Raw genomic sequence first — 12,814 nt, forward strand, 5'->3', positions numbered from 1 at the left:
AGTCGACGAGACCCATATCAAGGCGATTATCGATTCAGATCGTCAAAGCACAACACGCGAGATTGCAGAGAAGCTCAATGTATCGCATACGTGCATTGAAAAGAAATTAAAACGGCTAGGCTATGTCAAGAAACTCGATTTATGGATCCCTCATCGGCTTAAGGAAATTCATTTGACGCAACGCATTAGCATCTGCGATTCGCTTCTGAAACGCAACGAAATTGATCGATTTCTGAAACGACTGATAACTGGCGACGAAAAGTGGATAGTTCGTAACAACGTTAATCGGAGAAGATCGTGGGTGATGCAAGATGAACCAGCCCAGACGACACCAAAATCTGAGATTCGCCAAAAATTGTTGTATTTTCCTTCTTATTTAAAATCCGCAATCACTTAGTTGCCAACCTAATAGATGGCATCTCGGTGTGGACACCTGTAACGAACTCACAATTCTTGCATACCCTCTGTGGGGCCCCAGTGAGGCTCTCGCCTTAAATCCAATTCCCATATTCCTTAATCGCGTTTTAATTTCGATTTCCTTATGCACCCAGCCTGGCACCGCCATTTCTCATCCAATGGGAACACCGTCGAACGGTTTTTGATCCGAATTACGCCACCAGGGTGCGCCGTCTGTCCCCCGCTCCGCCCCCCTTAGCACCGTTCCCCCGTGTATCGATCTCCGCGGCAACGTTTTATTAAAGGACCAACAATTTAGCCGTGTTTTCTATACGACGGTGCAAATCATCTGCACTGGCGAGAAAAAGAAAGTGCAATTTTTATAATTCGTACCTGGGCGCCCCCTCCCGGCGCGCTTCGCGCGGCCAGTTTTGAGGCAACGGAATTATTTATTACAACGTTCGTGCCGCTGCGGAATAACGTGCAAAGTGGCGATCGATAGCGGAGGTCGTCGGAGAGAAAGTATTAAAGCAAGTGCGAATGTATCGCCGTCAATCTTGCGGCGTTTTGCGTAGCCGGTGGCGAAAACGTGCCATTTAGAAATTACCAGAGCCAGGGGATCGACGGGTTCATAGATCATTATCGCGGCCATTCCGCTCACGCTGACAAAAATTCCGCGTGCCGATCGCTTCACAGCTGCGGTCACCTCTCTCTAAATGACGAAACAATCAATTTCCACCCAGCCGAAGTTTCACGCGCGACCGACTTACGGTGTGAGAGCTGCTCGATCCTCTTCTCCATCTTCTCCATCTTCTTCGTTTTCTTAAATTTCTTCTTTTCTTTTCCTTTTCCTTTTTCCTTCTTATCTTTTTTTTCTCCTTTTTGGTGCGTTTTTTTAATTGCTGGGGTAACGAAGGTGAAACGGGGAAGTGAGAAGAGGAGAGAGGGGGCTGTGACGGTGGGACCCGCGTGGAGCGATTAATTTCGCGCCGTGGACTCCGGTAATCGAGGTAATTGGGCGAGGGAGAGGAGGAAAATGGTCTGGTTGCGACAGAAATGCTTTTCGAGTGAATTGTGTTAGGATTGGTATGAGCGACAGGGTATGATGGTAAAAGAGGACAGGAATGGCAACGCCTCCGGTGTGGACGGATCGGCCAGTGTAATGAATTAATTTCGCCGATGGAAACGCCGTCAATTAAGTCGATCGACGAAAAGAAGCCTGTATAATTGATACATTTTGCGTGGCTGTCCTGTTTATTCCGCTTGGCTGTAGAGGCTCGTTCATCAGTGGTTCGGTGATGAGCTCGATCGATGAAGATGTATGATGGATGGTGAGGGGAATTCGTTTATGATGTCGTTTGTGAATTTAATTTTGTTGGAGTGGAGAGAACGAGAGAGAGAGAGAGAGAGAGAGAATTTTGTACTTTGATGATTAAATTTTTGGATTGCATCAAAAATGAGGGAATTTAAAATTTATATATTTTGTGCCTACAAGCAGACAAGTATCAAAAATTTTTATCCGAATACTTTTCCTAAAAATAAAAAAGAAAGAAAGGTAAAAGTAAAAGAATTTATAGGAAAAAGGGGAAAAAAGTAAATAATTTGATAATAATTGGTATTTTGGTAAAGACGAAAGAGGTATTTGGGAGAGAGAGAGAAAGGAGAAGGAAAAATTGGATACTTGGAAGATCAAATTTTTGGATTGAATGAAAAATAAGGAAATTCGAAATTGATGTGTTTTGTACCCACAGGTAGCCAATTATCAATAATTATTTTCACCGAAATACTTTTCCTAAAGAAGTAAATAAAATAATGGAACTTACAATAAAGAAGGAGAGAATATAAATATTTAGATATTTATGGGTATTTTGATAGGGGGTGGGGAGAGAAAAATAAAGAGAAAATTTGATACTTGGAAGATCAAATTTTTAGATTGAATCAGAAATGAGGGAATTCAAAATATACATATTTTGTACCAACAAGTATCCAAGTACCAAATATTATTTTCACCGAAATACTCTCCTTAAACAAATAAACCAAAATAAAAACAGAAAGGCATTTTGGTAAAAATAATTTTCACTACTCAGATACTTATTGGTATTTTGAACATTTCATATCTGAAATAATGTGCTTTTTTTTTTAATGCGTGGGATTGTGAAGATTAAAGTTTTTTTTTATTTAAATAGGACGTTTTTAAAAAATTCTAGGTTTTTAAATTCTTTACTTTATTATTAATTTAAATTAGGTTAGGTGTGATAAATATTGGATAAAATTATACCTTCTTTATTTACATAGAAAGGGAGTCCAAAAAATTTGTTCAATTCTATGCTATGAAAAATATTTTTGTTTAGTTTGGAATTTTGTAAATTATATTTTTAATTATCCTTTAATTCGAAGAATTACGAAGATTTCATAGTTCCTTTTTCTTTTTTTAAATCGGAAGGCTGGTTAAAAAATTCTGTTTTCAAAGAACTGCAAAGTTAAAATATAAAATTTTTCGTAAAGAGAGCTATTTGAAAGAAATTTAGGTACCTTCTGTCCCATCGAGGACGATGATTTTTGGCCAATGGAAAAGTGGGAATGCCTGGCAAATGTCATAAAATCGCAGAGAGACGACACTGCATCGAAATTGGAAATATTTAAAATTCCCGAAATTCCTGTCGAAATTCATCGAATTATATATTAATTATTTTTATTTTCTACTTATCAGCCAATTATTAAAATACTCTCTTATATCGTTATTCGAAATTATAAATTATTTTAAATTTTTCATTACTGAGAAAGTACGCCTCGCGATGGAAGATGAACTAAATTATGTATTTGGTAAATTAATACGAATTATTTCAAAATTATCCGTATCAACGTGCTCGATCAAATTAATCTTTATCGATGCATCATCGATATTGGACGTATCGATGAAACGTCCTGTACGTTTGGCATGTACCGCATAGGGGAACCGTGGCGCGTCCAGTTTCGCTTAATGCGAGTGACATAATTGCCTTTAGGAGCGTTTATCTTTAATTTTCAACTCTCACCAATTTCTACCGTCTCAAATTTAAGATGTAGTTTTTTTGCCGCTTTCGATCGCGTATCGTTCATTTTGCAAAGTATTTTCTCGAGGAGTTTGAAAGGAAATTAAATCGACATTCTGAGGAAATGTCGCAGAAGAGAGTGAGGGGATGAGAGAGGGGGAGAAAAATGGGTTGAAGCTAAACGTGAAATCAATTATTTCTTTATTAGGTTACGCTGTAATCGAGCAATCTAGTGTCATATGTAATTCCGCTTTAATAAGAGAAACTTCGATATTCCGGAAAGTAATGAAATTCGCGAAATAATTTTACTTTAATCGTATTTTAATTTTAGGACAACTTTATATGGAAATAATTGTTGAATATTATTTTTGACCGTATTGGGTGAAATAATTTGATTGCCAAATAGTGGTGTCGTGTATATGTAATTTAGTGCCTGGGTCCCTTTTATGGTCCTGTTTAAATGTGTATTAAGGCTGGTCCTAATGCAGGGTAGTACGAAGGGTTGCCTACTTCTCAGGATTCGAGCTTAGTCTTCTTGATCATATTTCTTTTTTTTTTTCTCTATTTCTCAAGTTCATATTTCGTATGCTTCTTTTCATATTTGTTTTATGTTATTTATTATTAGTATTAATAATATTTAATTATTTAATGTTATTAATAGTATTTAATATTTAATATTTGATTATTTTATTATATTTGTTATTTAATTATTTTTATGTGATACACGTGAATTTTTTATTTTTGGCAAATATGTACGTTTATATTTTTAATAACATTCTAGATTTTTGCGAATAGGGTGAGAATTTGATATTATGTTTGATATTGTGGTGGAAATATATCTCGGAGTATAAATTCTATAGCATGGAATAGTGTAATAATTTTTATTTAAATATGTGCAAATAAATATCTATAAAATGTTTAATATTTAAATACTTTTTTCAATTCCAATAATAATTTTTTATTCGATTACCACTATAATAATATTCCCAAATATTGTTATTATTATTCTTGGATGTGTTTATTTATTAGCATTTATTATTCCTTACTTCTTGTAGCAGACGATATGCTAATTAATTTATTTTCTTAAAATCAGTAATAATTGCACTGTGTTTATATTTGAAAATTGAGATTATAAAATTCAACATTTTCTTTTAATTATTTATTCATCTGTATCTTCATTTCTGTACTTTTAAATTTCTGTTTTATTTCTTTGTTTTTTTGATATTCTGATACTATACTGAACAGTTTTATTATTAAATTATTCTACTGCAAAATTTAATTATATTTAACTATTATAAAATTACAAAATTTAAGCAATGAGCACAGGGTATTCTAATTGCAGAGGGTTATAGTTGACTTGTAACACGTGCCACTTTATTTTTCGATTCAACATTCATGCTATCATCCCCTGTAAAAAGGAATTTTGAATTAACCCTCTATATCAACATATGACTTAAAATTTCCATACCTATATATGTGTGTATTTTTAAATTCTCCTTCTATTTCTTTATTACTATACAATCATACTTCATTATGATACTATTCTATTATAGTATCATAATATAAAACTATGCTAGCTATTTTCATGTATACAAAATTTTAGTTGTCATTTATAATCATATTATAAATAAAATTTATGTAATATGTAAATATTGTATTACAATATTAAAATATTATAAAATTTTAGTTACTGGGGGTTATATACAAAATTGTAATTATCATATGTTATAATTTTTTAAATAATTAATGTAACCTGAAATATAACATAATTCAACATTCTATTATAATACTGAAATATTATTAAATTTTAGTTACAGAGTGTTATATACAAAGTATCAATTATATATTATAATATTTCATGAAATTTATATAATATACAACGTAATGTAATTCAATATTCTCTCGTAGTATTCAAATATCAAATTTTAGTTACAGGAGATTCTATACAAAATTTTAATTATTTATTACAATATTTTATCAAATTTATATAATACACAACATAATGCAATTTAATATTCTATTATAATATTGAAATATTATTAAATTTTAGTTACTGGGGCTTATATTCAAAATTTTAATTATTATATACTATAACTTTTCATAAAATTTACATAACGTAAAATATAATGTAATTAATTATTTTATTATTGTATTGAAATATAAAATTTTAATTACAGAGTGTTCCATACAAAATTGTAATTATCATATATTACAATTTTTTAAATAGATAATGTAGCCTGAAATATAATGTAATTCAATATTCTATTATGCTATTGAAATATTATTAAATTTTAGTTACAGAGTGTTATATACAAAGTATCAATTATATATCATAATATTTTATAAAATTTATACAACATACGTGATGCAATTTAATATTCTATTATAATATTAAAATATTGTTAAATTTTAGTTACAGGCTATTGTGTAGAAAATTTTAATTACGATATATTACAATTTCTTATAAAATTTATATAACCTACAATATAATGAAATTCCATATTCTATTATAATATTGAAATATTGTTCAATTCTAATTACAACATGTTCTATACAAAATTACAATTATCATATATTACAATTTTTTAAATAACTAATATAACCAATAATATAATGTAACTCAATATCCTATTATAATATTGAAATATTCTAAAGTTTTAGTTACAAGGGGTTAATTAAACTCACCAATAACTCACGCCACTCACCACTCCAGCCCAACACTTGCGCTTTGCGCTTTCACCCCCGAGAAAAGTCCATAGAATTCGATATCCAGTCGGTCACTCGCGGTCTGCTGACCATTAAACAAACAGAGAATTGGGTTAACCCTATCAACGAGCCATCCTCGAAATTATGCACCCCAGTCCATTATTGTATTACATCTGATACACGAGCATCAAGCACCCCGTCTTCCTTTGTTGCTTTCCCAGGGTCCACTACCCCCGCCGACCTGCCACGGGAAATCATGCGAATTCACTCACCCCTTCCACCCCGATGGACATGTGCCTCTCACATATGGGCGACACGTGCGCGTATTTTCAATAATACTCTCTCTCCTCTAATAACCCCGTGCGAAGAGCCTCTCTCATACTCGTCACAGATTTACTTTCCCTTTCTTCCAAACTTACGTAAAACCACGCTACGCGCGAAACCGGCATGTCGGTGTAATTGACCGTGCAATTTCGATAATTACTCCTCGAATCCGACGAAAAAATTGCACCAGCTTAATTTATACCGAATAATCGCGAAAGAAATTCCGTTAATATTCAAACGAATTTCGTCTTTAACTCGATAAGGGTCGCGAAAACGAAGACAAAAAAAGAAAAAATAAACAAATAAATAAATTAAAAAATTGCACGAGCAATTAACCCTTTAACATTTTGCACTCGAGAGGCGTCACAATCATGAAGAACAGGTAAACAGAGTTTATATTGGGAAATATGAAAAGTTAATAATAAAAAGTTATAAAATGCAAATGTTGTAAAATAAAATGTTTAAAATAAAAAGTTATGAAACGCAAATGTTGTAAAATAAAATGTTTAAAATAAAAAGTTATGAAACGCAAATGTTGTAAAATAAAATGTTTAAAATAAAAAGTTATGAAACGCAGGTAAACAGAGTTTATATTTGGAAATTGAGAATGGGAATAAATAATTATAATTGGTTATTGGACCAAATATTTCGAATAAATTTAACAAGTAAATTCTCATTTTTCTTTAATATTATCTTTTTATTAAAATTTAGATTAATTAATATAAAATTTAATTTAATTAATAGATACATAAAAGAAATTATTAATCATTTAATTGCAGTTATTGTAGCACACCCTAATCAACTTGCTGTAAAAGTGTACGAAACACCGACAGTGAGGAGATTAAAAAGAAAGCATCCCACGAACCTGGTATCCGAATAACAAAACACAAAGAACAATCTTGTGGTGATATCTCAATGGGGCTGTCACCCACGTGCTATGAATCACACGTTAAATGAATTTACCAAATGAATTTGTCCATTGGACAAATTGTAAAGTTTTAATAATAATAAAAAATCTGCAAATTGACGAATTTAATTGTTTTGGGACGAGTTAGGTTTTTGATTGGAATTTTTAATTGTATTAACATTTTTAATTAATATCGTGGTGAGTTAATAATTTTACATAAATGAAGGGGTCAGAAGATATCGAATTGCTAGGTAGCTAGTGGAATATTGATCGAGGTATGACGAAGATTAGGTATGTCAAATTGGAGTGTTTGTGGATAAAAATGGACACTAATATCTTCTACGTGTTTTAACCCTTTGCACTCGAGAGGCGCCCTTCAGTCGCCTCTGAATTTGATAAAATTTCGAAGGTCGATATATTAATTAATATATCAAATTTAAAATAACGTAACAGTGTACGAGGTACCGAAATTAAATAATTCTACGTGTTAATTGTTATACGATTTCTTATTTACTGCTCGAAAAATATCATCAGCCTTATAGCAGAAAATTTTTCAATTCTTTCTTTACCCTTCTTTGGCCAAGAAATTGTCGAGAGCAAAGGGTTAATTTAAATTGAATAATCGTGAAAGAAATTCCGTTAATATTCAAACGAATTTCATCTTTAACTCGATAAGAGCGACGAAAAAGAAAAAATAAAAAAATAAATAAATAAAAATATCGCACGAGCTTAATTTATATCGAATAATCGTGAAAGAAATTGCGTTAATATTCAAACGAATAACGATAATAGTCACGAAAATGAAAACAAAAAGGAAAAGATAAAGAAATAAATAAATAAAAAAATTGAACGAGCTTAACCCTTTAATCTTTTGCACTCAAGAGGCGCCCTTCAGTCGCCATTTGATAAAATTTCGAAGCTCGATATTAATTAGTCCATCAAATTTAAAATAACGTAACAGTGTGCCAGGTACCAAAATTAAATTATTATACAATTTCTTATTTACTGATCAAAAAATATCATCAACCTTATAGCAGAAAATTTTTCAATTCTTTCTTTACCCTTCTTTGGCCAAGAAATTGTCGAGAGCAAAGGGTTAATTTAAATGGAATAATCGTGAAAGAAATTTCGTTAATATTCAAACGAATTTCATCTTTAACTCGATAAGAGTCACGAAAAAGAAAAAATAAACAAATAAACAAATTAAAATATCGTACGAACTTAATTTATATCGAATAATCGCGAAAGAAATTTCGTTAATATTCAAACTAATTTCGTCTTTAACTCGATAAGAGTCACGAAAAAGAAAAAATAAACAAATAAACAAATTAAAATATCGTACGAACTTAATTTATATCGAATAATCGCGAAAGAAATTTCGTTAATATTCAAACGAATTTCATCTTTAACTCGATAAGAGCGACGAAAAAGAAACCAAAAAAGAAAAATAAACAAATAAATAAATTAAAAAATTGTATAAACTTAATTTATATCGAATAATCGCGGAAGAAATTTCGTTAATATTCAAACGAATTTCATCTTTAACTCGATAAGAGCGACGAGAAAGAAAAGAAAAGAGAAGAAAATAAACAAATAAATAAATAAAAGAAGTGAATCTGTTTGTGGCTCGTTGCGTAAGAAACCTGTTCTACTTGGTACGAAGAATCACAGGTGTGTACATTGATTAACTGCGTAAAAAAGGATAATTGAATGAAAGCGTACAAGAAGATAAAGGATTCCTTAATTACCCGGAAAGAAGAGGAACCGAGCGAAAGAACCGAAATTTTTCATCGCTCTGTTCAAATTTCGCTCGTTCACGAGCTTTCCGAATCACGGTGGAAGTCTCTAGAAAGCGTCCCCATCTCGTGGGAAACTTTTTCCGAGTTTCCGATAATTCCGCCGGAGAAAGTATTGTCCGAAATTCTGACGCAGCCCCCTGCTACCTCCTGCCAAAACTTTCCCAGCGAGTCGGAAATTCTCGAAAGATTTCTCGAATCTCTTTCTCCGCGGATCGAAGGGCTGAAAGAACCCCCGGAGGCTCCCTTAAACCAGTTTCAGGTATGAATGGACCCTTTTCAGACGCGAGGCACCTTTTGTCGAAAAATCCTACCGGTTACGAGGGTCCGAGGATTTCCAAAGATCGCAGGTGAATCGAAAATAATTCGAGTTTCCCTCGAGAGACCCCCTTTCACGATTCTACTATCTCTTCGCGGGAACATTCGAACGAGTTTAGAAGCCTGCTCGGCGTCATAGGCCTCGCGAGGGCTAAGTTAGGTTAGGTTGACAGCGCGTTGACTTAACTTAGGCTTAACAGCGAAAGTACAAGGATATGAGCAATGAAAACAGGTTCGTTTGATGCTTACAAGTAGATTTATTTATACTCTTAACAAATTGGAAGACAGTAGGAAGTGTCGTCTGCTACGACGTGGTTAAAGCCAATATCACAATGTATACATTAAGATAACTAACCTAGTAGGTACGAATATCACAATAGCGATCGAGCCACTGCAGCGTCGCCATATTTGATCGAGAAGTAAAAAAAAAAACAAGGAGTAAAGTAGAAAAAAAAAAAAAAAAAATAGAATATTTTTCTCTCTAACTGATCGTTGAGCCAAAGTGCCGCAGGTGCGCGTGAGAAACTTCACAATTTCGTTGACAGCGAGCGAGGATCAGTTAGGAAACTACATCTATCTATCACAGTTTCGATATCATCTTATCTAAAGGCAGTCTGACAGGACGAGGGAGGACGTTTGTCCTCAGGACCAAGTGTTGTTCATGCTGGTCGACGTGACCGACTTCTCGTACTTTGACCTTGGTCCCCCAGGAAGCTGTGTCGTCTGTCACTCGGAGGCACGACGAGGACTGTGGGGTCTATTCGTTGCGTGGTATGAGGTAGATGAGGTCCATCGCGATGTCGATGATCCCGTTTTCTTCACGCGACTTGCATCTCGGGCGTCTGATGCTGCGAGAAGGCGCGCTCCTTGTAGCACAGGTCACTGTCGGCCAGGCTCAGGGTCGTCCAGTAGAAGTCCCCTGCGTGGGTGTGCGCGAAATGAACGGGCACGTAGCACTGACCAGGTACAACCGGTACGACCGTCATCTGACCGTCCAGGCAGACAGTGATGGCAGCTCCTTCCTCCGCGTCCTGAAGCTCTGCCAGCAGTCTCCTCTCCAGAGCCTCGTTGGCATTGTTCTGATTGTCAACCTCCTCGGTGAAGATCTCCACCTGTGGCATCGCCTTCTGCCCCTTCGCGTATTTGCCTCTGTTGGTCTTCTTCTTCAACAGCCTGAGGATCGGCTTCAGCACGCTCTTCACCCGCTTGCTGCTCGCCGGGCTCTTGCCGGACATCTTCAGGTTGTAGAGGTTGTCGTTCAGCTCGTTCTCGTAGTCGAACACGTGGCTCATAGTGGCGGCGGCCATGTTTGCTGGATGGGCTCCTTTGCTGATTCTCCGCGAAGGCACTGAACCGGTTTTAAAGCAGCGTTTCACGTCCGTGTGCACACTGGGCAGTCGAACGAACCGTGGATCACGCGGCGAACGTCGAACTCGTTGCTCCGAAATCTCGAAAAAGCGCGTTCAGAACGGAGCTGATTCGAGAGTGTCAGAGAGGATGAGAGCGAACGGTGTAACGTGTGCGTAGCTGGTGCGTACGTAGGTGCGTTTCTTCTGTTGCTTTGGAACGAGACGCTAGTGAGCGAATGATGCCTTAGACGAGCAACCCCGGACCTTATATAGGCCCGGCCGAGCAGGACGGGGTGCCAGAGTGGGGAGGGCAGGTGCACTCTGGCTGTGGGAACTTGGAGAATTCGGAGCTTCCCACGTCAGGGTCCACGCCGACCATCTGCCGCTCTTCTCCCTCCTCTGACACCCTCCGACACTAATCCAACCTACCACCCCGACCTGCACAGGCTCTTCACCCACCCCCGCGGTCACCCCCTCGCTCGTAGACCTTCCTCTCGGTGGATCCTTCCTTTCCTTTGGCTCCTACTCCGGTTTCCACCCAGAGAGACGAGAAGCCGCCGGGGTTCTTTCGGCCCTTTTACCACGCACCATCAAAAGGGTGGATATTCGCCCGGTTTTCGGCTAGGACAGATCCAGACCTGTTTGCGACAGGTCTCCCGATACTCCCTCGGTTTTCTCCCAACTCTCTTCTCCCCGAATCCCTCATCTCGTTCCAAGCATAGTCTTCCTCGCCCAGAGCCACTCGTCCAAGTGGACTTATTATCTACCCTCGTTAAAGCAACACGCGTATCTATGATACTCGTTTACCATCACTTGGACACGTGTCTAGAGATTGACGTCCTGTCCAAGATGAACGCGAGTTGGAAACAATTACGCGCGTTCAGGTGTGCACGCACAGCTACCTAGCATCGGAGACTCTGGGAGGTGTAGTGGGACTCTGATCTCGTCGAATCCTTCGTTAAAACGGTGATTTCGTTGGAATCATAGTCTTCTTCGCTTAAAGGGACTCGTCAGAGTGCAGCTATGATCCAAGGATCTATCTTTATCGTCGATACCATAATACACGCACTGTGATACTTATTTACATTCGCTTAGACACGTGTTCACAGCTGGATGCTCCCCCCAAGATGAAGGTGACGTGGACACAATTATACATGCACACACGTAGCTATCTATCCAGCTATCATCGGAGACTTTAGGATGTACACAGGATAAACATATTTGGAAACAGTGATCATTGAGAGCTGTCGCGATTAGGTACCTGTATCTGATGGACCGCATCGATCCTATCGGGAGAATATTGGCGATTATAGGGAATTTTCTGTATTTAGGGAATGAAAAGAAACTCTGTATAAACCGTCGATATTCTTCAAATAGAATATGTATACCTGAAAGATTGAATCGATGCTATTTGAAGAATATCGACGATTATAGGGAATTTTCTATATATAGGGAATAAAGAGAAACTATATATAAACCGTATATACAAAATTCCCTATAACCGTCGATATTCTCCAAATAGAATATATGTACCTGAAAATTGGATCAGTGCTATTTTAAGAATATCAACGATTATAGAGAATTTTCTGTATATAGGAAATAAAGAGAAACTCTGTATAAACCATATATCCAAAATTCCCTATAACCGTCGATATCCTCCAGATAGGGTACGTGTACCTGAAGGATCAAATCGATCCTATTTAAACAATATTAACGATCATAGCGAATATTCTATATATAGGGAATAAAAAGAAATTCTGTGTAAACCCTACATACAAAATTCCCTATTAATCATCGTTATTCCCCAAATAGGGTACTTGTACCTGAAAGATCGAATCGATCTTATCTGAAGAATATCGACAATTATAAAGAATTTCGTATATAGGGAATAAAAAGAAATTCTGTATAAACCCCATATACAAAATTCCCTATGAACCTTCGATATTTTTCAAATAGGGTACTTGTACCTGAAGAATAGAATCAATC

General features: G+C 36.0%; 1 protein-coding gene across 1 annotated transcript; it reads right to left on the reverse strand.

Annotated features, from left to right (window-relative positions):
* Positions 1-10,297: 10,297 nt before the first annotated feature.
* LOC108545503 (uncharacterized) lies at positions 10,298-10,786 on the reverse strand. Its single transcript, XM_017897167.1, has one exon. The coding sequence runs from the start codon at positions 10,784-10,786 to the stop codon at positions 10,298-10,300; it is 489 nt and encodes a 162-aa protein (XP_017752656.1).
* Between the last annotated feature and the right edge of the window lie 2,028 nt (positions 10,787-12,814).

Source organism: Eufriesea mexicana, unplaced genomic scaffold (genome assembly GCF_001483705.2).
Source record: "Eufriesea mexicana isolate 0111107269 unplaced genomic scaffold, ASM148370v2 scaffold460, whole genome shotgun sequence".
NCBI classification, from domain to species: Eukaryota; Metazoa; Arthropoda; class Insecta; order Hymenoptera; family Apidae; genus Eufriesea; species Eufriesea mexicana.